Source organism: Lethenteron reissneri, chromosome 60 (genome assembly GCF_015708825.2).
Source record: "Lethenteron reissneri isolate LAM-NWPU_2019-01 chromosome 60, ASM1570882v1, whole genome shotgun sequence".
Classification (NCBI taxonomy): domain Eukaryota; kingdom Metazoa; phylum Chordata; class Hyperoartia; order Petromyzontiformes; family Petromyzontidae; genus Lethenteron; species Lethenteron reissneri.
Window position 1 is genome coordinate 2,278,595 of NC_083838.1, and position 27,419 is coordinate 2,306,013.

The 27,419-nt window shown below is 52.1% G+C and overlaps 1 protein-coding gene across 1 annotated transcript; it reads left to right on the forward strand.

Moving 5' to 3' along the window:
- LOC133357903 (cadherin-2-like) lies at positions 1–27,326 on the forward strand. The gene is made up of 13 exons (XM_061576077.1): positions 1–128; positions 11,492–11,590; positions 12,943–13,095; positions 13,919–14,060; positions 17,082–17,248; positions 18,023–18,157; positions 18,986–19,171; positions 19,691–19,950; positions 21,210–21,352; positions 21,735–21,989; positions 22,107–22,388; positions 23,933–24,048; positions 24,848–27,326. The coding sequence occupies exons 1-13, from the start codon at positions 87–89 to the stop codon at positions 24,974–24,976; spliced, it is 2,109 nt and encodes a 702-aa protein (XP_061432061.1). The 5' UTR covers positions 1–86; the 3' UTR covers positions 24,977–27,326.
- Positions 27,327–27,419: the final 93 nt, after the last annotated feature.

Sequence of the window (27,419 nt, forward strand, 5' to 3'; positions counted from 1 at the left end):
GTGTGTGTGTGCGTCCTGCGTGCAGGTATTTATGGCTGGGAGGGAGAGAGGCAACTGGGTAGAAGACGCAGAGAACTTCACGAAGGATGCAGGTGTTTCGAGTGCTGACGATGTCTCTCATCACTCAGGTAAGACTCAAACAAGTCAAAGGCTCACCATAATACATGGGGGGATTTTTTTGGGGGAGGGGGGCGGTTAAAACGCGTAAATATATCAATATTGCGTCGTTGAACTCGCCACCACCCGACACAGCCAGCTAGTGAGGGTTGTCACGTAAACAGAACGCGGCCAAATCGTCACTGGTACAGCGCCACCGGTTGCGTGTTGGAGAGCTAAGCCACAACATTTACAATCCGAATGCAACGAAGTCAAAGCTGCCCCGTATAGCCTCGGAACGGGTGCTCGGGGCAAGTGCTGTTTGCGAGCACCTATTGATTTGAGGTCGGCATGGCGCGCGAGGAGGCTGGGGGTTGGTTGGTGTGTAGCCGTAGCCGTAGCACGTGTCAGTGGTTGACAGCCGTGCAAGACCTGGGTTCGATCCCAGACTCGGGCGTCTAACGTTCTGTGTGCGTGGAGTGGAGTTTGTATGTTCACTCTCTCCCATATAATGGTTGGATCGCGTAAATAGAAATGTTGTGCCGTTAAACCAGCCACCACCCGACACAGTGAATCAGCAAGGTTTGTCACGTAACAAAAAAACACCGTGCCGATGATTGACTCGTTCAGCACACCGCTGTGATGGAGAGTAAACCCACTACTAACATTCACAATTCTAGTACCGTGACGTTTTCGCCGGTGGCGAGTGGTGGCGGGTTTAAAGACACATTTATATCTTAATTTGAAGCTTTCGTGACTGCAGGAATCCATACTCTTTGGTTCTTTCAGTAAAGTCACGTGGGTAGACAATAATAATAGATCACGAACGTTTCGATCGCAACGCAAGCGATCGTCATCCACCTGCTTGCGTTGCGATCGAAACGTCGTGATCAAATATTGTTTTCTACCCACGTGACTTTACCGAAATAACCAAAGGGTTCGGACACATTAATAGCACCGGTCAACACACTTTTTCTGGCATAAGGTATTCCAACGGGTTTAATGTAATTTTGGGGTGCTGATTCCAAATCTGGCATCGGTTTTTGTCTATCACATCAGGTTTTTGAGATATCAAATATTGCATTTTCAATAAAAACTGCAGAACTAAAAATATTCATTAAATGTGGATATCTACATAAAATGATATTATAAACACACTATCCTAAAAATACAGCACCATATTTCAACACTAAAGCAGTCACTGACTCGCAACAACTTGCAATTATAAGTGACGGAGTTATTTAGGGTAAAATCAATGAAATGGGGTATGCCGATAGCATAAAAATGAGATGTGATAGAGCAAACCTGAGATCAGATTTGGAATCGGCACCCTGAAATTAGTCTAAAACAGCTGCAAAAGTCCAGGCCAGAAAAAAATGTTTTGTTGTTGTTGTTGACCAGTGTAGTTTAGAGGAGCGAACATTACGGTCGTTCTGTTCGCTCCTCCCGCAGCTAAAGCAACACTCACGGCGTGCAAAGTCATTTGGGCGTTGGCGAAACATCCTTCTGAAAATTTAAATCAGATTTTTTTTTCTTAAATAAAAAAAAGATTTTAACTCCCGCGTGCCGATGTTCAACAACGCTGCAACCGGCGCACTGCATTTGTTTTGTTTTTTAAAGGCCGAGTTGATCTAGATGGAGGCACGGAATCTGTTTCAGACCTTTGAACTCGCTATTCATATTAAGCCGTGCTCGGGAATCGAACTCGGGGAAATCGTCGGTTAATGGTGCAGGGAGTTGAACCGCCACTCCGGCGCTCTCCATACGCTCTGTGTGTGTATGCAACTAAGCCAAAGATTCCACGTGTATCATGGGATCTCCCTTGTCACTATCAAAATACAAGGCCGTAATTATAATATATATTAAGGGACACACACATCCCCCCAAATTTTCAAATATGGTTAGAATGTCCCCCCTAATATATTTCTATAAAATAGATTTCTGTTTATATGATTGTGGTTATGGCTGTACTTTATTAATCCCTAATCTCTGCCATTACATACAATGAAACAAGAAAAGGTAAAAAATAAAAAAACAGGGCAATGTAATACAATACACTCTTAGACATTATTGTAACAAATTAATAAAAAGTCAATCCTACGTGTTAGTGAATTTTTTAATATTTTAGGCAGGAAATTCGTTTTCAAATTTAGATTTTTTTTCTGGGGGGGGGACCCCTAGACCCCCTGGAAGATTTGGTCCCCCCCAAAGTTGACCCCATGGCTAGTAATTGATTTGACAGCCGCAATGAAGACCGTGACTTTAATTAAATTTGGTTAGGGCAGTAAGAAAAAAATGTGTCGCCGAAATGACATTTCTTTCCACTTGGCAGGTGAGGACGTTCATTTAGCCACACCGACCCAGCCCCCTCGGGGAGGAGGGAGGGGGGTGCTGGGTGGAGAGAGGGGGACGTGGCTTTCACCAATTCTGGGCACATTGAGTGCTTTGTTTAAGTGATGGGAGGAGCCCTCGTCAATACTGTTCAACAATTAGTTTTTTTTTCTTTCTGGGTAGTAAGTGTTATTTAGTAATTGTGTATGCCTCAAAAGTACAGAAAATAGCTATTATTACACACAAACTTTGCTTTTGTGACTAGGACAGTAGAAATTTCGAAATGTACCTATATTCAATGAGAAAACGGGCGAATTTGTGTCATTCCTTCTCATTAAGTCCTGGTCACAAAAGCTTTGTGGGGAATAATAGCTTATTTCTGTACTTTTGAGTGATAAGCCATTTAAAAAAATAACACTTAGTACCCAGGAACAAAAATTGTGTGACATAGTGAATTATCGAACCCAGGGTTTCTTGCGTAACTGTGCTCCTGAGAATGCATGATATAGAGAAAAAAAACATCATCATCATCATCTTTTGATTTAAAGCTATCGTGACTGCAGGGATTCATATTATTGGTTCTTTCGGTAAAGTCACGTAGAAGGGAAACAATAAAATAATAAAAAATTTGAAACGATAAAATTCTCACGACGTTTCGACTGCAACACAAACAATCATATTGTTTCCCTTCTACGTGACTTTACCGAAATAACCAAGAATATCATCATCATCACGATCCACGTTAGGTGTCCACTGGACATTTCGTCATTTTGTTGTTTCCACTTTCCTCTCTGTCTTTCTCGCACCAATCTCTTCTCATGTCGTCGTCAAAACCGTCCGTTTAACATTTGACCTGAGTCTGTTTAACGTTAATAATACATGTGTAGTGACATAAGAGGGGAGGGGCTGCTGGGGGCTCTGGGACTCCAGGCAACCCAGACGCTTAAGCCCCTTGGCGCCACCAACGCGGGGGGCTGTGTGTGCTCTGTGGGATATCTGGGGGTGCACACAACCCCACCCCTCGTTGGGGACGAGGCATAAAAGGGCAGCTCCTTGGCCGATCAGGGCCAGTCGTAGCTCAAGACCCAAGACCCAAGACCAGCCATCTCAGGACCCTGGGAGGCTGTGAGGACCAGTGGTGGGACTCTGGAACTCCCGGCTCGACGTCCTTGTGAGGGCGAGTTCCAGAGCGTAGCCAGAGTAGTGTATCTAGGCTGTGTACCTAGGCTGTGTACCTAGGCTGTAACAGAGTATCAGGACTGTTGGAGTGTTGGATTGTAATAAAGAAGTTACCTCTACAAGTGTCTCCGGAACCCATTACACATGCAAACAAAAAAGATGAAAATTCCAGACAAACAATAATGAATGCGTATAACTTCAATTTGTATAACACCGCTATACATCGGAGACTGAACAGGTGGTGATGCACGGCGTATGTCTTTGGCTGCTATAAATATCCACATGATAAGCCACTTCTTCGTTCAGCTTATCATTTGTGGCCAGGCTGGTAAAAAATAAATGAAAAGTGTAACGTGCATATGTTGAACTTCTTTCGCGCCGTACGCACCAACCCGTGCTATAAACCCCCCAGAATCATCATCCTCGTTACTAACTAACTAACTATTAACAAATTACTTTTATTTTAAAAGGTAAAGCTCACTAAGCCATTCGGTTTATTTCAGAAGCGACATGGCCACAAATGAAAGCACAGCGAAATGGCTTATCATCGTGTGTAAATGTTTAGCAGCCAAAATAATTTAGACCAATGGTTCTTAACTTTAACTGCAGTATTGCACCCACGTTGGTTCTCAAACGTAAAAAAAATGTAAGAATGTTAATAAAAACTGCTCTAGAGGATCTTCTTGGTTCTTTCGGTAAAGTCACGTAGAAGGGAAGTAATAAAATAATAAAAATAAAACATAATAAAATAATTCTCACAACGTTTCGGCCACAACGCAAGCAGCCGTCCTCAGGTGAAGACCAGGTTTGTCGGGGAGACGCTGTGTTGTGGCCGAAACGTCGTGAGAATTATTTTATTATGTTTTATTTTTATTATTTTATTACTTCCCTTCTACGCGACTTTACCGAAAGAACCAAGAAGATGAATCCCTGCAGTCACGAAAGCTTTAAATCGAAATTTAATGCTCTAGAGGAGTTGTACACCCCGAGCTGCCACTGCTATTCAGTGGCCTGAAATCAAATGTTTCGTTCCGAATGACCGCTGCAAAGTATGATCTTGAGTTTTGATTATAGTGTGCTGATCTTAAAGGTGCTTTGAAAAAAATTGATACTCCTACTGATACTCCTGCTGTTATGGAGTGACTCATGCAGCCAGCTATGGCTGCAAAGTTTGGTAGTACATGTTTACGTATATCGTTTATTGTAAAATTAAATCACAGTTTCTATGATCACTGTTACATTGATTTTATAGCTTTATTTTGGTGATTTCGAAAACGTTTTGGTTTAGCCATATTTGTTTGTTGTAGTACAGAGTAAGACTGATAACTTTAATCTAAATTGTTTTATGGATGTTATTGTTTGACTTGCACCCCACTGGGATTTTTGCACACAGCATTAATATACGGTGCTTTATTCTGGAAGATTTTGCTGTTTTTTCCTGGACTTTTTTGTTTGCGTGTAGTCACTTTCAGATGTTTTTTGTTCATGTTTTTGTTTGTTGCGGTTGCACCCGATTCAAGAGCCGAATGGCTCACAGGGCGATACCAAATAAATGAAACTGAAAACTGAAATAGAGTTTGATGAAACAAAGTAGTTGTACTTAACGTGCCCGTTCAAAATTTGTGTTTCCGATTATTTACCTGCTAAAAAAAATCTGCCTATGTCTCGCATCGTGCAACCCCAGGTTAAGAACCACTGCGGCTACACTATACATTACACTATACACTACACCACGACACTACACTATACACTACACTACTAAGTTTCAAGTTTCATTTATTGGGTATAGCCCTGTGAGCCATGCGGCTCTTAAGTCGGGTGCAACCGCAACAAACAAAATATGAACAAAGAACATCTTAAAGCGACGACGCGCAACAGAAACATCCTGGAATAACCCAGCAAATCTTCCAAAAAAACCCACCGTATTTCAACGCTGTGTGCAAAAATCCCAGTGTGATGCAAGTCAAACAATAACAACCATAAGACAATTTAGATTAACCATATGTTATCGAAATCACCAAAATAAAGCTATAAAAACAATGTAACAACAGAAATCATAGAAACTGTGATTCAAATTTAACAATAAACGATATACATAACACGTACGACCAAACTTCTTGGTTCTTTCGGTAAAGTGACGTAGAAGGGAAATAATAAAATAATAAAAACTAAACATAATAAAATAATTCTCACGACGTTTCGGCCACAACGCAAACAGCTGTCCTTGCGTTGTGGCCGAAACGTCATGAGATTTCTTTTATTATGTTTTATTTTTATTATTTTATTATTTCCCTTCTACGTGACTTTACCGAAAGAACCAAGAAGATGAATCCCTGCAGTCACGAAAGCTTTAAATTGAAATGTTAGACCAAACTTGCAGTCATAGCTGGCAGCATGACACTCCCAGTGTATCATGTGTGAGTGAGTCAGTGGTAGTGTGAGTGAGTGAGTGTATGATGTGTGAGTGAGCGTATGATGAGTGAGTCAGTGTATGATGTGTGAGTGAGTCAGTGGTAGTGTGAGTGAGTGTTTGATGTGTGAGTGAGCGTATGATCAGTGAGTCAGTGTATGATGTGTGAGTGAGTCAGTGGTAGTGTGAGTGAGTGAGTGTATGATGTGTGAGTGAGTCAACGTATGATGAGTGAGTGTATGATGAGTGAATTAGTATATGATGAGTGAATGGGTCAGTGGTTGTGTGAGTGAGTATATGATGTGTGAGTGAGTCAGTGTATGATGTGTGAGTGAGTCAGTGTATTATGTGTGAGTGAGTCAGTGTAAGATGAGTGAGTGTAACCACTACACTATACACTACATTTTAAACTACACTACTACACTACTAGACACTACACTATGCACTATGCTATACACTATTACACTATACACTACTACACTATACACTACTACGCTATACACTACTACGCTATACACTACACTACAACACTACACTACTAGACACTACACTATACACTACACTATGCACTATGCTATACACTATTACACGATACATTACACTACGTTATACACTACTACACTATACACTACTACGCTATACACTACTACACTACTATACACTGCACTATGCACTATGCTATACACTATTACAATATAAATTACACTACGTTATACACCACTACACTATACACTACTACACTGTACACTACTACGCTATACACTACACTATACACTACACTACAACACTACACTACTAGACACTACACTATACACTACACTATGCACTAAGCTATACACTATTACACTATACATTAAACTACGCTATACACTACTACGCTACACTACTACGCTATACCAGTGGTGTTTTTAACCTTTACAGCAGCCGTGCACCCCTATGGTTCTCAATTCTAATTATAGATCTACTTTTACACTGCTAATAAACACACAGGGTTTGATGAAGGTGCCCGTGCTTAATTTGTCATGTTGATGATTTACCTTCTAAAAACAACATAAATCATCGGGCCCCGTCTCGCACAACCCCCACAAAGGGCATCTGACACCCCCAGGGAGATGCGTTCACCCCAGGTTAAGAAGAACCACTGGTTTATATAAGAGCCACCGGATTATATAAGAACCACTGCTCTAGACTGGTCTAAACGCACGTTGGAGGGAAAATTTGGAGGAACTCTAGAAAAAAATCCACAAGACCACGGGGGAAGGGAGGGGATAAGAGAGAGAGAGAAACTCTAAATATACAGCAGCAGGCGTCAGTCAGAGTCGGGATAAAACCCACGACCTCCTGTATTCCAGGCGAGGTAGTTAACATCTCCTAGCCATCGTGATGATGATGATGAGAAAGAGAGACACGCAAACTCCAAATATACAGTAGCAGGCGTCAGGGTCGGGACCGAACCCACGTCCTCCTGTATTCCAGGCGAGGTAGTTAACATCTCCTAGCCACCGTGATGATGATGATGAGAGAGAGAGACACGCAAACTCCAAATATACAGTAGCAGGCGTCTTCAGGGTCGGGACCGAACCCACGACATCCTGTACACCAGGCGAGGTAGTTAACATCTCCTAGCCACCGTGATGATGAGAGAGAGAGACACGCAAACGCCAAATATACAGCGGCAGGTGTCAGGGTCGGGACCGAACCCACGACCTCCTGTATACCAGGCGAGGTAGTTAACATCTCCTAGCCACCGTGATGATGATGATGATGAGAGAGAGACACGCAAACTCCAAATACACAGCGGCAGGTGTCAGGGTCGGGACCGAACCCACGACCTCCTGCATACCAGGCGAGGTAGTTAACATCTCCTAGCCACCGTGATGATGATGATGAGAGAGAGACACGCAAACTCCAAATACACAGCGGCAGGTGTCAGGGTCGGGACCGAACCCACGACCTCCTGCATACCAGGCGAGGTAGTTAACATCTCTTAGCCACCGCAACAGTTTTGTTGGTCACTCGTGAAGAATGACCTTGGGGGGTTGGAGGGAAGGGGTGGTGGGTTACCAGGTGGGAGAAATGTCGGGGAGTGGGGGGAGGGGTGTGCCAAATGGGGGGAGGTTGGTGGACAGGAGATTATGACGGGAGGCCTTGGGGCTGAACAAACGGTGGGGTGTGGAGCGAGCCGCCGTCTTGTGACCGAGCGTTTTTGCCCGCGGCGCTGCTGTCGAGCGCAAGGGAATGTGCGTCCGTTATTGTAGAGACCGCCGCCACCACCACCACCCATCCTACCTCGTCCACCCACCCCCACCTCGTCCTCCTCTCGGGAAAAGGTCTTGGCGATTCACTGTGCGGTCAGAACACCGGCAGATGTAGTCGCGATAATTTTAGCTCGGGTTCGCAATTAGTTCAAGTTCATTTATTAGGTATAGCCCTGTGAGCCATTCGGCTCTTGAATCGGGTGCAACCGCAACAAACAACAAACAAAAACATGAACAAAAAAACATCTTAAAGTGAATATGTGACTGAGTGCAAACAGAAAATACAAGAAAAGACAGTAAAATATTGCAGAAAAAAACACCGTACACCAACGCTTTGTGCAAAAATCCCAGTGGGATGCAAGTCAAACAACCAAAAACAACCACAAGACAACTTAGATTAAGGCCATCAGTCTAACTATGTGCTACAACAAACAAACATGGCTAAACCAATACACTTTTCGAAATCACCAAAATAAAGCCACGAAAGCAATGAAACAGCAGTGATCATAGGAACTGTGACGGAATTTTCACAGTAGCAGCAGCAGTACCTGCGTCGAAGCAGTCACCGATCGACACGTTTTCGTTTGCGTGACAGACATTACTAGCCGGCTGTGTCGGGTGGTGACAGGTCCAACGACACATTCGTCATTGCGCTTTATAACGGATGAAATCGGTCGCGAAAGCCTCATCCTCCCCTGCTACTACTGCTACTACTGCGACAACGACGACGCGCGGACAGATTTTCTTTAAACAAGATCACCTTTTGGCGTCCAAAGGTCTTTAACACCGTTTGAGACGAGGCTCAAAAGAAAGCTGTCTCTGGTTATGACCAATCAGTTTCAAAGACAATGCATTTATTATCAGAGTACGTTTTTTTTGTTTTCATTTTAACCACAAGCATTGTGGTTAATGCAGACATGATTCCTTGTAAAAGGTTTCAGTTTGGTGTTTAAACAACCGAACACCTGTTTTGTTGCCAGATGAAAGTGGAAACCCCTTTTCTCAAGATCAATGGGCTCGCATAATGTGCGTTGATTCATTAGCCAAATGTTGTCATCACATCTACGACGCCTCTATTTAACGAACGTAACAGGTGGACTTCTACACAAATCTGGCTGCCGCCTGATGAAGCTGGTTGTAATTACAGGCGAAACGTCGTACTCGGATTGTAAATGTTGTGGCTTGGCTCTCCAACACACAACCGGTGTAGTGCTGGAATAATTTCGATTTAAAGCTTTCGTGACCGCAGTCACGTAGAAGGGAAATAATAAAAGAATAAATATAAAACATAATAAAATACAATTCTCACGACGTTTCGGCCACAACGCAAGTAGCCGTCCTCATGTGAAGAACAGGGCTGTTGTAAAGACAGCGTCTGAAGTCTTTCCGACAGCCCTGTTCTTCGCCTGAGGACGGCTGCTTGCGTTGTGGCCGAAACGTCATGAGAATTGTATTTTATTATGTTTTATATTTATTCTTTTATTATTTCCCTTCGACGTGACTTTACCGAAAGAACCAAGAAGATAGTGCTGGACTAGTGACGAATTGGACACGTTCTGTTTACGTGACAACCCTCACTAGTTGGCTGTGTCGGGTGGTGGCGGGTTTAACGACACGTTTATATATTTACGCGATCTAACCCCAAAAAAACACCTCTATTATGGATTCCTTTAAACTGTTCACCGCGACTCCACCCGGCCAAAACAATGGCCAAACCCGCAACGGTCTGAGCGGTGGTATTAACCGGGGCGGCCCCGCCCCCACGGTGGATGCGAACCGCGACCCTCACGAAATCGGTGGCGAACAGCCCCCTGTCATTGGGCGCCCACGTGCTCGGCGATTTGGGTCTCAGGGACTCGCCCCCCCCCCCCCCCCCGTGTGTCCAGGCGGGCTGAGGCTTGCCCACCCCCTCGTTGTGTAATCGTGGGGGGGTCTCATACCGGGTTTATTGGGGGGCGTGGGCTGGTAGTCGCCCACCCCCTGCAGTCACAAGGATTTAATGAGCTACGCTCGCGTTAAATGCAGTGACGTGGTGGTGGTGTGTGTTGGGTGTGTGTGTTGTGTGTGTTGTGTGTGTTGGGTGTGTGTGTGGTTTTTATGGTGTGTGTGTGTGTGTGTGTGTGTGTGTGTGGTTTTTATGGTGTGTGTGTTGGGTGTGTGTGTGTGTTGGGTGTGTGTGTGGTGTTTTATGGTGTGTGTGTGTTGGGTGTGTGTGTGGTGTTTTATGGTGTGTGTGTGTGTTGGGTGTGTGTTGGGTGTGTGTGTGTGTGATGCATCTGCCAGTCATCTCAGTCAGTCAACTCACGGCACCTGGGTCTGTCCCGTGGCCTCCTGTTAGCACGGCTAGTGCGAAAGAAGTTCAAGTACACGCATACTTCACCTGGCCTCGCACAAAGCGAATCGCGGCTGTTGTTGTTGTTGCTGCTGTTGGTGATGTACGGCGTGAGCGTGAAGTGGTGGTATGGCCAGGTGGTGGTGGTGGTGGTGGTATCATCGCCACGAGGTGGACTGAGCACAACCAAGCTGCCATACCCAATTGTGGCCGTGCATCCGCGCGTGACATATTAATCATTGGGATTAGGGTTGAGAGGCCCTTTCGGTCACGGTGGTGATGCAAAAGACTTAGGGGCTCTCAACCGGCCCTCGGACTCATCGGGAACTCTAAGAGTTCTCAGCTGGTTCGACAAAAGCCAACTCGGAACTAAACTTGAATTTCTCTAAACCCACGTGTGCGCGTGCGTGCGCGTGTGCACGTCTTGAGGCAACGGCGTCACGTCTCGAGTTCTGTGGGCGCAATGACTGCAAGCAGCAGCGCTAACAGAGTGACAAGAGGACTCTGAGCTTAGGGTCATCACTGCGTGCCTGTGCGGGGAGCGGTGGCGCAGCGGTTGGCGCGCTGCGCGACAAACTCGGCACGACCTCGGTTCGATTCCCGCTCGCGGCCAACATTAGGTGACGAATATCCTGGTTGACTGAGCCTTAGCTGCGTATCCGATGCGGCGTGTAAACATCAGCACGGGGGAGACAAAGGCGGCCGGGCGTGGTGATGGTCACCCATTCCCTCGTGCGCCGTGCCAGCCTTCATAGGTGCTACTCGCCAACAGCACTTGCCCCAACAGCCATTGAAGGCTACCCGGTGAACCTTTGTATTTTTGGAGCGGTGGCGCATCTTTAGAGGCGACTACGTGCGGGGGGACCTTTGTCTGTGTGAGTGCAGCTGGTGGCGTCAGGTGAGAGGCATCGCAGAGGCTGGAAGGCGCCGTCTCCGTTCGTTGTTGAAAACGAACCTGGTCCCTTCCCCGCGTACGTCACAACGGTAGGTGTCGTTGTGTGTGTGTGCGTGTGTGGGTGTGTGTGCGTGTGTGTGCGTGTGAGGTGACTGGCAGTCAGTGTGCGTGTGGGTGTAGGTGGGTCGACTCAGCCTCAAATGAGTACCTGGTGCGGTGTGTAAACATTGCCACTAGGGAGATAAAGGCGGTCGGGCGTGGTGCTGGCCACCCACCCCCTCGTGTAACCGTTCCGGCCTTTATAGGTGCTCGCTAACAGCACTTGCCCCTACAGTCTGTTAAGGTTATATGGGTGATCTTTGTAGGTGGCGGTGGTGTGTCACTCCCCCCCCCCCCCCGTAATGAACATCTACGCCGGTTAGAAACATTGAGGCTGGCCTGCCTGCAATCTATCCTGGGTTTAACCAGGCTGGATTGTGTGAGGAGCTCACAAATCCTTGAAGGTTCTGACAAAGCCCCATGGGTGAGCTCCTCCGGCAGGCAAGGCTGCGTTGGCTGGGTCATGTAGCCCGCATGCCCAGCCACCGCATGCCTAAACAGCTTTTGTTCGGCCGGATAGAGGGGGCCAAACGGGCGCGGCACGGGCTAGAGAAGAGATGGAGTGATGTGGTACAGGAGGACGTGGAGCTGAGTGGACTTGCTGATGACTGGTACCAGCGGTGTCAAGATCGGCCTCTGTGGAGGAGGCTCGTGAAGGACGCTGCTGAGCAAGTTGGAGGCAGTCGCCCTCCAGCAACAACGCAGGTCGGAGGAGCGACGCTCACAACAACGAGCGGAGCACGGGGCGGTTAAAACACAGCAAGTTGGCACACTAGGGGGCACAGCTGATACATCTGCAAGTCATCTCAGTCAGTCAACCCATGGCACCTGCTGGTCTGTCCCGTGACCTCCTGGTAGCGGGCGTTCGACACTTCACGTGGCCTTAATGTGCACCTAGCCTGGCACAGGCGCCGTGGTGACGTCGCCGCTACTTAGTGGCGAATGGCGATTGTGGTTGTTGTTGGCGGTGTTGTGGGGAGCGGTGGTGCAGCGGTTAGCGCTACGAACCTGGCGACCCGAGTTCCATTCCCGCTCACGGGCCAACGCCAGTGACGATCATCTGAAACCGGTCTTGGACCTCCCCTAGGTAGACTCAGCCGCAAATGAGTACCTGGTGCGGTGTGTAGTAAACACACCCTCGTGTGCAGTGCCGGCCTTCGTAGGTGGTGCTACTCCCAAACAGCACTTGCCCAAAAAGTCTGTCGGAGCTAAACGGGGGATCTTTGTCTGCCTGTTATGCGTGCGTTTACCTGTGTGCATGCACATTCCAATGTGTATGTGTTGACCTGTGTACGTGTGTGCGCGTGTGTTTGTCTGTTCGTGCCGAACCCAACCGATAAAGTTTGAGTCAGACCGGGTTAAAGGTCGGACGGTGAGCTACAAGTTGACAGGCCCAGGGGCAGACGAACCTCCCATGGGACGTTTCTCCATCAATGACAAGGGCGTCATTCAAGTGTGTCAGGCTCTGGACAGAGAGGAGATCGCCATATACAAGGTGTGTGATTGTGTGTGTATGTCAACTACCTCGCCTGGTGTGCAGGAGGTCGTTTTGTACAATCCTGACCCTGACGCCTGCTGCTGTATATTTGGAGTTTGCGTGTCTCTCTCTCTCATCATCACCGTGGCTAGGAGATGTTAACTACCTCGCCTGATATACAGGAAGTCGTGGGCTCGATCCCGACCCTGACGCCTGCTGCTGTATATTTGGAGTTTTCGTGTCTCTCTCGCTTCCCCGTGGTCGCGTGGAGTTTTCTCCGGGTCCTCCGGTTTTCCACTCTGCACTTAATAATCAACATTCGGCTGCTTTAAATGTCCACGTGATGAGACACTTTCGTCGAGCTATCACTTGTGATGTCGACTGTCGAGGTCGCTACGGAAAAAAGAGCTTTGCAGTTTAATGGGGCCTTACCTGGTAAAATAAAAAGTTTATCTTCTTGGTTCTTTCGGTAAAGTCACGTAGAAGGTAAATAATAAAATAATAAAAATAAAACAGCCCTGTTCTTCACCTGGGGACGGCTGCTTGCGTTGTGGCCGAAACGTCGTGAGAATTGTATTATTTTATTATGTTTTATTTTTATTATTTTATTATTTCCCTTCTACGTGACTTTACCGAAAGAACCAAAAAGATGAATCCCTGCAGTCACGAAAGCTTTAATCTACAAATAAAAAGTTTAGTTAGAATATCCACGTGTGTGTGTCAATGTGTGGGGAGCGGTAGCGCAGTGGTTAGCGCGTTACGCTACGAATCTGACACTGCCCCCCTCCCCCCCACTTCCTCCTCACCCCCCTCACCCCGCCCCTTCCCCCCCACGGGTCAGATGTTCGTGCACGCGCTCATCAACGGGGTCGAGGTGGAGAACGCGGCGGAGATGGTCGTGAGGGTTCACGACGACAACGACAACGCCCCCGACTTCGGCCCCGGGACCATGCGGGCATCGGTCACGGAGGGCAGTGCCCCTGGTCAGTGCAGGTTAATAATAGGAGCTCTCTAACTGGTTAATAGGGGCTCCATAACCGGTTAATAGGGGCTCCATAACCGGTTAATAGGGGCTCCCTAATCCGGTTAATAGGGGCTCCCTAACCCGTTAATAGGCGCTCCATAACCCGTTAATAGGGGCTCTCTAACCCGTTAATAGGGGCTCCATAACCCGTTAATAGGGGCTCCCTAACCCGTTAATAGGGGCTCCCTAACCGGTTAATAGGGGCTCCCTAACCCGTAAATAGGGGCTCCATAACCTATTAATAGGGGATCCCTAACCCATTAATAGGGGCTCCCTAACTGGTTAATAGGGGCTCCCTAATCCGTTAATAGGGGCTCCCTAACTGGTTAATAGGGGCTCCCTAACCCGTTAATAGGGGCTCCCTAACCGGTTAATAGGGGCTCCATAACCGGTTAATAGGGGCTCCCTAACCGGTTAATAGGGGCTCCCTAACCCGTTAATAGGGGCTCCATAACCAGTTAATAGGGGCTCCATAACCGGTTAATAGGGGCTCCCTAACCGGTTAATAGGGGCTCTATAACCCGTTAATAGGGGCTCCCTAACCGGTTAATAGGGGCTCCCTAACCCGTTAATAGGGGCTCTCTAACCGGTTAATAGGGGCTCCCTAACCCGTTAATAGGGGCTCCCTAACCTGTTAATAGGGGCTCTCTAACCGGTTAATAGGGGCTCCCTAACCCGTTAATAGGGGCTCCATAACCGGTTAATAGGGGCTCCCTAACCCGTTAATAGGGGCTCCCTAACCCGTTAATAGGGGTTCCCTAACCGGTTAATAGGGGCTCCCTAACCCGTTAATAGGGTTTTCCCTAACCCGTTAATAGGGGCTCCCTAACCTGTTAATAGGGGCTCTCTAACCCGTTAATAGGGTTTTCTCTAACCCGTTAATAGGGGCTCCCTAACCCATTAATAGGGGCTCCCTAACCCGTTAATAGGGGCTCCCTAACCGGTTAATAGGGGCTCTCTAACCGGTTAATAGGGGCTCCCTAACCCGTTAATAGGGGCTCCATAACCGGTTAATAGGGGCTCCCTAACCCGTTAATAGGGGCTCCCTAACCCGTTAATAGGGGCTCCCTAACCGGTTAATAGGGGCTCCCTAACCCGTTAATAGGGTTTTCCCTAACCCGTTAATAGGGGCTCCCTAACCTGTTAATAGGGGCTCTCTAACCCGTTAATAGGGTTTTCTCTAACCCGTTAATAGGGGCTCCCTAACCCGTTAATAGGGGCTCCCTAACCCGTTAATAGGGGCTCCCTAACCTGTTAATAGGGGCTCCCTAACCCGTTAATAGGGGCTCCCTAACCGGTTAATAGGGGCTCCCTAACCCGTTAATAGGGGCTCCCTAACCCGTTAATAGGGGCTCCCTAACCCGTTAATAGGGGCTCCCTAACCCGTTAATAGGGGCTCCCTAACCCGTTAATAGGGGCTCCCTAACCCGTTAATAGGGGCTCCCTAACCCGTTAATAGGGGCTCCCTAACCCGTTAATAGGGGCTCCCTAACCGGTTAATAGGGGCTCCCTAACCGGTTAATAGGGGCTCCCTAACCCGTTAATAGGGGCTCCCTAACCGGTTAATAGGGGCTCCCTAACCCATTAATAGGGGCTCCCTAACCCGTTAATAGGGTTTTCCCTAACCCGTTAATAGGGGCTCCCTAACCTGTTAATAGGGGCTCTCTAACCCGTTAATAGGGTTTTCTCTAACCCGTTAATAGGGGCTCCCTAACCCGTTAATAGGGGCTCCCTAACCCGTTAATAGGGGCTCCCTAACCTGTTAATAGGGGCTCCCTAACCGGTTAATAGGGGCTCCCTAACCTGTTAATAGGGGCTCCCTAACCCGTTAAAAGGGGCTCCCTAACCTGTTAATAGGGGCTCCCTAACCGGTTAATAGGGGCTCCCTAACCCGTTAATAGGGGCTCCCTAACCCGTTAATAGGGGCTCCCTAACCTGTTAATAGGGGCTCCCTAACCCGTTAATAGGGGCTCCCTAACCGGTAAATAGGGGCTCCCTAACCCGTTAATAGGGGCTCCCTAACCGGTTAATAGGGGCTCCCTAACCGGTTAATAGGGGCTCCCTAACCCGTTAATAGGGGCTCCCTAACCGGTAAATAGGGGCTCCCTAACCGGTTAATAGGGGCTCCCTAACCCGTTAATAGGGGCTCCCTAACCCGTTAATAGGGGCTCCCTAACCCGTTAATAGGGGCTCCCTAACCCATTAATAGGGGCTCCCTAACCGCCGCTGCTGTTATCGCCATCATCGTCGTAGCACCTCCGATTAGCGCGGACGGCGACGTACCGGTGCGAAAGAAGTTCAACGTAGGTACAAATCTAAATTGGAAGCTCATTTCTTTAGGACTGGCTTCTTGTAGTCGTGTTTAGTCGTCTGGTGTCCTTCCCACGCGCCTCCGATTAGCGCTGTCGGCTACGTAACCGGTGCCGAATAAGCTGAACGTGCGGACGTCACATCGGGGATCCGCGGATGAAACGCGCCATTTTTTTTTTTACAAAATGTCAATAGGGGCCGTTTATAAATGACGTCACGCACCGAGGGGGGGGGGGTTCAGACATTTGTGACAATGTGTGACGAGGGGGGGGGGGGGGGTTGAGAAATGTGACGTCACGTAATAATGCGCAAATTTAAATAAATAGAGTTTTACTTAATTAAATAGACTTTTTAATAAATGTTTTCTCATACAACATCAGAGTGCAGCGCCACATTAAATACGCACTACGATGACAATAGTTTAAAGCGATTTGAAGCATGTTTAATTTTTTAAATGGAAATATGGTTGGGGGGGGGGGCAGAGCTTTGTGACGTCATATTTGAGGGCGGGTTGACTTTCTGTGACGCCGTGTGACGAGGGAGGGGGGGGGGTCAAAAACCGCCCAAAATCGCGTGACGCCATTTACGGATGCCCCCATAGCAAAATATCCTCATTTTTGTTTGCTCATGTGGCCGCGTGGCCCGTGTTGGCACGCGTTGGTTCGCGTAGGCTCCCTGGTGGCGAGGCTCTCGGCCTCGGACCGAGACGACCCCGGCACGGAGCACACGGCCCTCGTCTACCGCCTCGAAGCACAGGAGCCGCCCCAGCCACCCGACGCATTCTCCGTGGACCGGCTCACCGGGGAGGTCACAGCCAACGTGCGGCTCGACCGAGAGGTGCCGGCAACCACCACCACCACCCCCCACCCCGAACCCCCCCCCCGCCCACCATCGCAGACACCAACGGCGATTTCCGATTCGTTCAGAGCCTCTAGAGAGGCCCCGTCTCCAGTGAGCCGGATCGGAGCTTGACTTGCGCTGGGCCCTGAGTCGTTTGCAGAACGTGGAGGTAGAAGGGGGTGGGTGGGGGTCGGGGTACATGGGGGTGGGTGGGGGTCAGGGTCTGGGTAGAAGGGGGTGGGTGGGGGTCAGGGTCTGGGTAGAAAGGGGTGGGTGGGGTCGGGGTACATGGGGGTGGGTTAGAAAGGGGTGGGGGTCAGGGTGGAAGGGGGTGGGTGGGTGGGGGTCAGGGTCGGGGTAGAAGGGTGTGGGTGGGGGTCGGGATACATGGGGGTGGGTGGGGGTAGAAAGGGGTGGGGACAACAACAACAACCACAATACCTAGAACCACAGCAGCAACAACCCTGACATCCAACAACAACCACGACTTCCCATCACCAAATATCATCATCATCATCGCCATGCCATAGCATCCCCACTAACCCCGCACCCCCACCCTTAAAGTGTTTTTGGGGGGACCTACCCCATGGGTTGAGAACCGCCGCTTCCCCACTGGGGAGACAAAGGCGGCCGAGAGCGTGGCGCTGGCCACCCAAGCCCTCTGGCGTGTGGCCATGCCGCCCCAAAATCCCATCGAGGCTGTACGGGGGTGGTGGTGGTGGTGGTGGCGGCTGGCCACCGTTGTGTTTGCGCGCGCGTGGTGCCGCGCAGGCCGTGAGCGAGTTCCGGCTGACGGTGGTGGCCACGGACTGCAACGGGGCCCCCAGCGGCCTGAGCGGCACGGGGACCTTGGCGGTGCGAGTCGCGGACGTGAACGACAACGTGCCGACGTTCATCACCACCACGGTGAGGACCGGCAAACCCAGCGCGCCCGCCCTTGGGCCCAGGTTGGGCTCTGGCTCAAGGCGATGCGCTCACGTCAGGGCCGGCTCCGAGCGCGGGGTTCCTCCGGCCGCGCTCGGGATATCCACGAGGCCCCAAACCTAAGCTGAGCCACGGCCGAGCCGCTCGACTCACTCGTGTGTTTGATTTTTTTAATCTGGTGAGTGGCTCAAGCCTGAACCGAGCATGAACCTTAGGCCCAGCCTGAGCCGAGCCACAGCCGAGCCGCTCGCTCATTTGCTCACCCGAGCGTCTTTGGAAGTCTCTGAGCGGCTCAAGCCTGAGCCGAGCCTGCGCGTTCGAGGCTGAGCCAGAGCCAGAACCGAGCCGTTGGCGCAATGGCAGAGGGCAGTCAAGTTGGTTTTGTTTAACCAGGTGGGCAACTCAAGAGCCCAGGCATATAGAGCCATGGCGCGCGGAGCTGATATCGCTTGAAGGGCTTCTCAGAGGTCACTCGAAGGGCTTCTCGGAGGTAGCTCCGTGGTGTACGCTTCCATGTGTCACCGCCACCGCCGTCTCTCTCACGGAAGTCGCTTGAAGGGCTTCTTAAAGGTCGCCCGAAGGGCTTCTTGGAGGTCACTCGAATGGTTTCTCAGAGGTAGCTCCGTGGTGTCCGCTTCCACGTGCCACCGCCACCGCCGTCTCTCTCACGGAGGTCGCTTGAAGGGCTTCTTGAAGGTCGCTCGAAGGGCTTCTTGAAGGTCACTCGAATGGTTTCTCGGAGGTAGCTCCGTGGTGTCCGCTTCCACGCCACCGCCGTCTCTCTCACGCGCGCGACCGCCGGCCGCGCAGGTGTCGGCGAGCGTCGCCGAGAACGAGCTGGTGGACCCGCTCGTCTTCCTCTTCGTCTCGGACCGTGACGAGGTGGGCACCGACGGCTGGCGCGCCGTCTACTCCATCGTGGGCGGAAACGACGGGGCGAGCTTCCGCGTCCGCACGGACCACAACAGCAACGCCGCCGTGGTCTCCGTTGTCAAGGTGGGCGATCGTCGCGCGAGGTCGCTGGGACGGAGTCATCGAGAAGGCCTGGAGCGATGGCTCCGCGCTCTGATTGGTTAAGGGGTCGTCCATAAATGACGTCACGCACCTGGGGGGCGGGAGGGGGTCAGACATTTGTGACGATGTGTGATGGGGGGGCGGGGTTTGAGAAATGTGACGTCACATCAAAATGCGCAACTTTAAAAAAATATAGACAACACGTTCTACTTAATTAAATAGACTTTTTAATAAATGTTTTCTCCTACAACATCAGAGTGCAGCGCCACATTAAATACGCACTACAATGACAATAGTTTAAAGCGATTTGAAGCGTGTTTTATATTTGAGGGGGGGGGGGGCAGAGCTTTGTGACGTCATATTTGAAGGGGGGGGCAGACTTTTTGTGACGGCGTGTGACAAGGAGGAGGGGGGGATGTCAAAAATCGTCAGAAATCGCATGACGTCATTTATGGACGGGCCCCCCACTAACCCCCCCCCAACCCCCCGTTCCCCCGTTAGCCGCTGGACTACGAGCGACAGAGCTCGCTGGAGCTGCTCGTCGCCGTGGCTAACCGGGCCCTGCTGGTGACGTCGGCCGGGCAGCCCCCCGCGGCCTCCACGGCCACGGTGCTGGTGAGCGTGCGTGACGTGCCCGAGGGGGCCGCGTTCGAGCCGCCCCTCCTGGTGCTGAGCGCGCCGGAGGAGGCGGCCCCTGGCAGCGCCCTGGGGGAGTTCCGAGCGCGGGACCCCGACTCGCAGCATCACGGCGGAGAGATCCGGTGAGGAAGGAGGGGGGTGGGGGAGGTGAGGGGGGGGGGGAGAGGGGGGGAGCAGGAAAGGGAGGAGCAGGAGGGGCAGGAGGGGTAGGAGGTGGAGGAGGTGGAGGATAAGGAGGGGGGAAGAGGAGGGGGAGGAGGAGGTGAGGGAGGAGGAGAGGGAGGAATAGGAGGTGGAGGAGGGGGAGCAGGAGGGGAAGGAGGTGAAGGTGGGGAGAGGAGGAGAGGAGATGGGGGGGAGGAGGTGGGGGGAGGAGGAGGGGGAGAGGATGAGGTGAGAGAGAGGATGTGGGGGGGAGGAGGTGGGGGGTGAGGAGGTGGGGGGTGAGGAGGTGGGGGGGGAGAGGAGGTGGGGAGGAGCTGGGGGGAGGAGGAGGTGTTCCATAACTTTATGAACTGGACGTCTCTGAAAGAAGAAGCTGAAGAACTTCTGTAGCTCATGGGATGTCTCCTCTGATCCAGTTGGAATGGCGTGTGGCCAAGTGCTTCTGTCGTTGTTGACCTTATAGCATTCTTTGCGTGTGGGATTAAAATAATTACAGGGTGTTATAAGATTATTCAATGGGACGAAAAGCGTTATGTGTTACCTCCCGTGGCCACTAGTCCGTTCGCACTCACAGCTGACTCCCCTGTCATTACCTCCTGTGGCTACCAGTCTCTTCGCACTCACAGCTGACTCCCCTGTCATTACCTCCCGTGGCCACTAGTCCCTTCGCACTCACAGCTGACTTCCCTATCATTACCTCCCGTGGCCACTAGTGCATTCGCACTGCAGGCTGACTCCCCTGTCATTACCTCCCGTGGCCAGTAATCCACTCACAGCTCATTTCGGCTCTACTGTCATTGCAAACGTAGAGGATATTTTTTTATGGGATTAAAAGTGTTATAACGTGTTATAGGGTTTTTATGGGCTTAAACGCATTATAGTGTGCTATAGGATTTTAAAAAATGGGATTCACAGCAAAGACCAGTGGCACCACACATTTTAAAAGCGCTTGCCACCATATTCCAGTCGGAATGGCGTGGGGTTTCCTGCTTTCGTTGGTTGGGAACGTCAAACGAGTATCAAGCGTCTCCAACCGACTTTCCTTCGCTAGACTGCCGTGGGATTATATTATTTTTATTGGAAGCGCCCGGAAAGTAAGACCCATCCCCGCTACTGCTCACTGTGAGACTACGTGGGTGCCTCTGAGACCTCCGTGTCTCTGTCTCTCCCCTGCCTCTGTCCCGTCCCTTTCTCCGCGTCTACCGCCGTGGTGTAGCTACGCTCTGGGGGACGATCCCGCGGCCTGGATCCAGGTGGACCCCCGCACAGCCGTCATCTCCACGGTCGGCGCCATCGACCGGGAGTCGCCGTTCGTCCACAACGGCCTCTACACCTTCACCGTGCTCGCCCTGCAGGACGGTGGGTTCCACTCCGCGGACGCCGCGGTGGTGGCGGTGGTGACGGTGGTGGTGGTGACGGTGGTGGCGGGGAGTGGAGGTGGTGGTGAAGGTGGTGGTGGAAAATGGAGGTGGTGGTGGAGATGGTAGAGGTGGTGGTGAAAGGGAGCGGTGGTTACGGTGGAGGTGGTGATGGTGGTGGAGGTGGTGAGAGGGAGCGGTGGTGACAGTGGAGGTGGTGACGGTGGTGACGATGGTGGTGAGAGGGAGTGGTGGTGACGGTGCGGTGTGTAAACATCAGCATTGGGCAGACAAAGGCAGTCGGGCATTGTCCGACACATCCCGCACCCCCCACTCCACCCCCACCACCGCCACTTGACCCCTACCCCCCCCACCCCCACCAGGACCCCCTCCCCGCACGGCCACGGGCACCATCGAGCTGCACATCCTGGACGTGAACGACCACGCCCCGGTGCTCACGGGGGCCCTGCGGCGCGCGGGGCCCTCCCTGCCGCGCCTCTGCCTGGGCCGCCCCTCCGAGGGCCTCCCCCTCACGGCCTCCGACGCCGACTCGCCCGCCCACGGGCCCCCCTTCGCCTTCTCTCTGGTCGACGAGCCCGCCGGCACCGCCGCGCTCTGGGAGGTCGTGATCCTCAATGGTGAGCGAGTGGGGGGGAGGCGGGGGGGGGGGGCGGGGGCGGCTGCCACTTCTACCCTCGCGACCGCTACCACCACTGTGGCCCCCCAAATGACCGAAACCCCCCCCCACCTCTCAGAAACGAGCGCGCGACTGCAGGCCCGCGTGAACACCTACGGCGGCGGGGGTCCTCCGCTCGGAGTTCACCGCCTCTCCGTGATGCTCGCGGACCGGGGCGGCCACGGGGAGGCGAGGAGCGTGGCCGTGCGCGTGTGCCGCTGTTGGGGGGGGGCGCCCCCCGGATACCACGGCGACGAGGAGGAGGAGGAGACGTGCTTCCCCGCTAAGGTCCGGCGGCCGGGGCTGGGGGCCGGCGCCACCGCAGCCATCATCATCTCCCTGCTCGTCGTGGCGCTCGTAGGTGCGGTCACATCAGGGTGGTGGGGTCAAGGTGGTGGGGTCAGGGTGGAGGGGTCAGGGTGGAGGGGTCAGGGTGGAGGGGTCAGGGTGGAGGGGTCAGGGTGGAGGGGTCAGGGTGGTGGGGTCAAGGTGGTGGGGTCAGGGTGGAGGGGTCAGGGTGGTGGGGTCAGGGTGGAGGGGTCAGGGTGGAGGGGTCAGGGTGGTGGGGTCAGGGTGGAGGGGTCAGGGTGGAGGGGTCAGGGTGGAGGGGTCAGGGTGGAGGGGTCAGGGTGGAGGGGTCAGGGTGAGGGGTCAGGGTGGAGGGGTCAGGGTGGAGGGGTCAGGGTGGAGGGGTCAGGGTGGCGGGGTCAGGGTGGTGGGGTCAGGGTGGTGGGGTCAAGGTGGTGGGGTCAGGGTGGAGGGGTCAGGGTGGTGGGGTCAGGGTGGAGGGGTCAAGGTGGTGGGGTCAGGGTGGAGGGGTCAGGGTGGAGGGGTCAGGGTGGAGGGGTCAGGGTGGAGGGGTCAGGGTGGAGGGGTCAGGGTGGTGGGGTCAAGGTGGTGGGGTCAGGGTGGAGGGGTCAGGGTGGTGGGGTCAGGGTGGAGGGGTCAGGGTGGAGGGGTCAGGGTGGTGGGGTCAGGGTGGAGGGGTCAGGGTGGAGGGGTCAGGGTGGAGGGGTCAGGGTGGAGGGGTCAGGGTGGAGGGGTCAGGGTGGAGGGGTCAGGGTGGAGGGGTCAGGGTGGAGGGGTCAGGGTGGCGGGGTCAGGGTGGTGGGGTCAGGGTGGTGGGGTCAAGGTGGTGGGGTCAGGGTGGAGGGGTCAGGGTGGTGGGGTCAGGGTGGAGGGGTCAGGGTGGAGGGGTCAGGGTGGAGGGGTCAGGGTGGCGGGGTCAGGGTGGCGGGGTCAGGGTGGTGGGGTCAGGGTGGTGGGGTCAGGACGGCTGTGCTGGTGCAGCGGTTGGCGACGCTCACCTTGGCCTCACAGCAACAGGGTTCCTGGGCGCCTTGCTACGTGTGGAGTTTGTTGTGTATGTTGCGTAAGTGGAACTTCTTTCGCACCGTACGTAGCCAATCGGAGGTGCGGGGGAAGGCCAACAAACTGAACACAAAAAGCAGTTCTAAAGAAATGGGTTTTCAATCGAGATGGTGATTTAAAAGTTCATAGCTGTAGTGGCTTCCGAATATCGGAAGAGTGTTCCAGACGGCCGCAAGAAGTGCATCTGAAAGCGCCGCGCGATGCGGTGACCGTCTTCGTTCGACGGTTAGCCAAAGCCTCTGCTGCGAGGACGACCGGAGTTTGCGTGATGATGGTTTATGCTCCTTGACGAGATGAGCAAGGCATTGCGGTTCATTTGTGACCAGCATTTTGTGTGTGACGAGTGCGACCTTAAAATGCAACCATCAGTAAGACCCCGGTTTAATCACTGGCGGTGGCTAAAAACCTGGATCGGAATCCCAGGATCTCGGCAGTGCCGGCTCGGTGTCTCTGACCTCCACCTCTGGCTTTGACTTGAACCTTCCTCTCTGCCCGCGGCCCTGACCCATCCGCCCCCATCGCTCCCTCCCCTAGGCCTCGTCGCCTTCCTGCTACCTCGCCCCAAGAGGCCGCTGCGGGTTTTTCACGACGGCGTCCCGCGCGGATCTCTCGTCCGGTACAACGACGAGGGCGGCAAGGAGGAGGACAAGGTTCGTAGGCGACGCTGCTGCCGGGGCGTGTGGTGAATGTGCCGCACGTCGCGGAGGCTAGCGGTTCCGAATCCGACAGGCCGCCCCCCTCCCTCCCCCACCGGTTAACGCCGTGGTGACCAGCTCGCCGTAAAAAGCCAAAAAAAATTCTAATAAGAATGATATTTTTTTGGTTTATATCAAAGTAATACTAAAAATTATTTTAAAAATATTCAAATTTTTTAAAACCTAACGCGCCTTCTGCTTCACTCACCGGCGGACGTCAAGGCGGTCCCGCCACGTCATTCCGAGCGAACGCTCGAGGCCGCTGCGCGCCAGCGGCGTCGAGAGCTCCACGTCCCGTAAAGTTTCACGACGCAAATCACTCGGCCCGGAATCACGGCAGCGATCGTCGTCCACTCCTTCGGTGATCGTGCCCACCGAGCTGCGTGCAGGCGCCACGCCCGTATCAGGGGCAGTCGTTGGCGAAGTGCGCCCCGATGGTTTTTGCGCCTCGATGCGTTACTCGCAGGTTCCCCGATTGTTCCGTTTGCGGAGTGGAAGACCACATGGGGGGCCGGTCTTGCGGCGAAGCTGCTAAAGTGCCGTCCTGGCGTGGCTTGGGCTTGTTGCGGCCTCTTGCTGCACACGGAGCGCTGGGGAGTAAGCGTAAAAAAATATCCACCACACCTTGGTCTTGTGGGGTTGGGAACGCGGTTGAGAGCGATCCGAACTCTCGAGAGATGCCAAGGAGATATCAACATTCACGTGAAAGGGTCAATTGTCATCGTTAACATCGACTTTGCTGCCGCCCTCCCAGATTCCAATGCCACCGTCCCCGATGAGCATCACGATGGAACTGCTGTCCTCGGATTCTATCGTCAACAGCCCCACGCTGTCCAGCCCGAGCTGGTCCATCACAAACGCCTCGGCGCCCCTCATGCGATAGTAGGGCGAGGTGCAAGACCACGCACGCAGACACGCACGCAGACACGCACGCAAAAGGACAAAGACTCCCCCCCACCCCGTACAGCCTTAACAAGCTGTTGGGGCAAGTGCTGCTATTAGCGCCTATGAAGGCCGGCACAACACACGAGGGGGTGGGTGGCCAACACCACGCCCAGACGCCTTTGTCTCCCCAGTGGCAATGTTTACACACCGCACCAGGTACTCATTTGAGGCCGTGTCAACCTAGGGGAGGCCCAGGACCGGTTCAGATAATCGTCACTGGTGCTGGCCGTGAGTGGGAATCGAACCCGGGTCGCCAGGTTCATAGCGCAGCGTAGCGCTAACCGCTACACGACGCGTGCACGCAGATATTCAGCAAGAGCCGCCATTCGTATGTGTGCGTGTTGAACTCGCACCGTACGTAGCCAACCGTGCCAATCGGAGGTGCCACCCAGCGGCGGTGATGTCACCACTGCGCTTGTGCCAGCCGAGGTGTACCTTGAGGCCACGTGAAGTGTGGAAGGATCGCTGCTGGCACAAGGTGAAGGAGCTGTTTCGGGTCGACCGAGATATGCAATTACACTGAACGTAGCGTTGCTTTTCACTGCGAAGGTGGATTTCCTGAAAGTGCCCTTCCATCCTGCTGTTTCGTTTTAATCAATTAGATCACGGACCACCTTCAATAACGGTCCCCCCCCCCCCCCCGTGTTGTTTTTATTATGGCTATGACGATGATGCTTGCTTGGGGAAAGCCTCGGTGGCAAGTGAGTCTCAATGCTTCGTAGAGGAGGGGTCGTGCCCAGTGTTATGCTGGCGGGGGGAAGATGTTGATACGCGTAAGAGATGCCCTTCTTCTTCTTGGTTCTTTCGGTAAAGTCACGTAGAAGGGAAATAATAAAATAATAAAAATAAAACATAATAAAATAATTCTCACGACGTTTCGGTTACAACGCAAGCAGCCGTCCTCAGGTCACCTGGGGACGGCTGCTACGTGACTTTACATGAAAAGAACCAAGAAGATGAATCCCTGCAGTCACGAAAGCTTAAAAGCGAAAGATGCTCTTCTGTGTATGTTGAACTTCTATCTGGCCAATTGAGTTCATCCCGATTTCGGCGAGGCTTTCCTGGCTAAACGAGTAAAATCACGAGAATAATACTGTAGTAGTCGTAATAATAATAAACTATAAACGAAATTCTTGGTTCTTTCGGTAAAGTCACGTAGAAGGGAAATAATAAAATCATATAATATAAAATAAAAAATTCTCACGTTTCGACTGCAACACAAGCAATCATCACACCTGATGATTGCTTGTGTTGCAGTTGAAACGTCGTTGGAATTTTTTTATTGTTTTATATTTATATTATTTTATTATTTCCCTTCTACGTGACTTTACCGAAAGAACCAAGAATATGAATCCCTGCAGTCACGAAAGCTTTAAATCAAAACTATAAACTCTATTTGACTAGGAAAGGCCCACTGAGCTAAATGGCTCTTTTTGAGAAGCGAGCTGGCCACAAAAGATAGCTCAACGAATTGGCTTATCGCGTGGAAATGCCTAAGCAGCCAACCAGAGGTAAAAAAAAACCCACGCAACCACGGAGAGACGTGCAAACTCCAACTATATAGCAGGCGTCGGGGTCGGGATCGAATCCACGACCTCCTGCACACCGGGCGAGGTAGTTAACATCTCCTGGCCACCGTGGCGCCCCAACCGAAATGCAAGGGGGCATCAACTGCAAGAGAAACACCGGCGCCGGACCGATTTGACGCGGTGCATCGCAAGAATGTTCTGCGTGTGCCCTCTTGCGCTGGGTGATCTTCAGACCAGCGTATCGTGCGTCCCAGGCCCAGCGTATCTGCTGCCCCCCTTTCAGCGATCAAAACGTTTAGGGTCGCTCCGAACGCGAACTTTACATTTTCAACTCTGAACGCCTTAAATTTCCATTTAAAGCTTTCGTGACTGCAGGGATTCATCCTCTTAGTTCTTTCGGTAAAGTTACGTAGAAGGGAAATAATAAAATAATAAAAATAAACATAATAAAATACAATTCTCACGACGTTTCGGCCACAACGCAAGCAGCCGTCCTCAGGTGAAGAACAGGTCTGTCGGAAAGACAGCGTCTGAATGAGAAATCTGAACGCCTTCCAATTGCTTCCCCCAACTTTGTTTCCACGACCGATTCCACCTTTTCACCGTTTGTTTGGAGACCCAAGGACCATCAAAGTACCCAACGAGGGGGGTGGGGGGGGGCACTGCACATCACCGCGTGGCTCCACCCCCACGCATAATGCTCTGTGCGATCGCTATCCGGTCGCACGGTGCAGCCGATTGCTTGTGCATGGAACATCCAAGCCCTGTCCCCCCCCCCCCCCCCCCCCCCCCAACATATCCCCGTTGATTTCTCAAAGACGCAGGACTCGTTTCGCTCATTCGAATTACCGT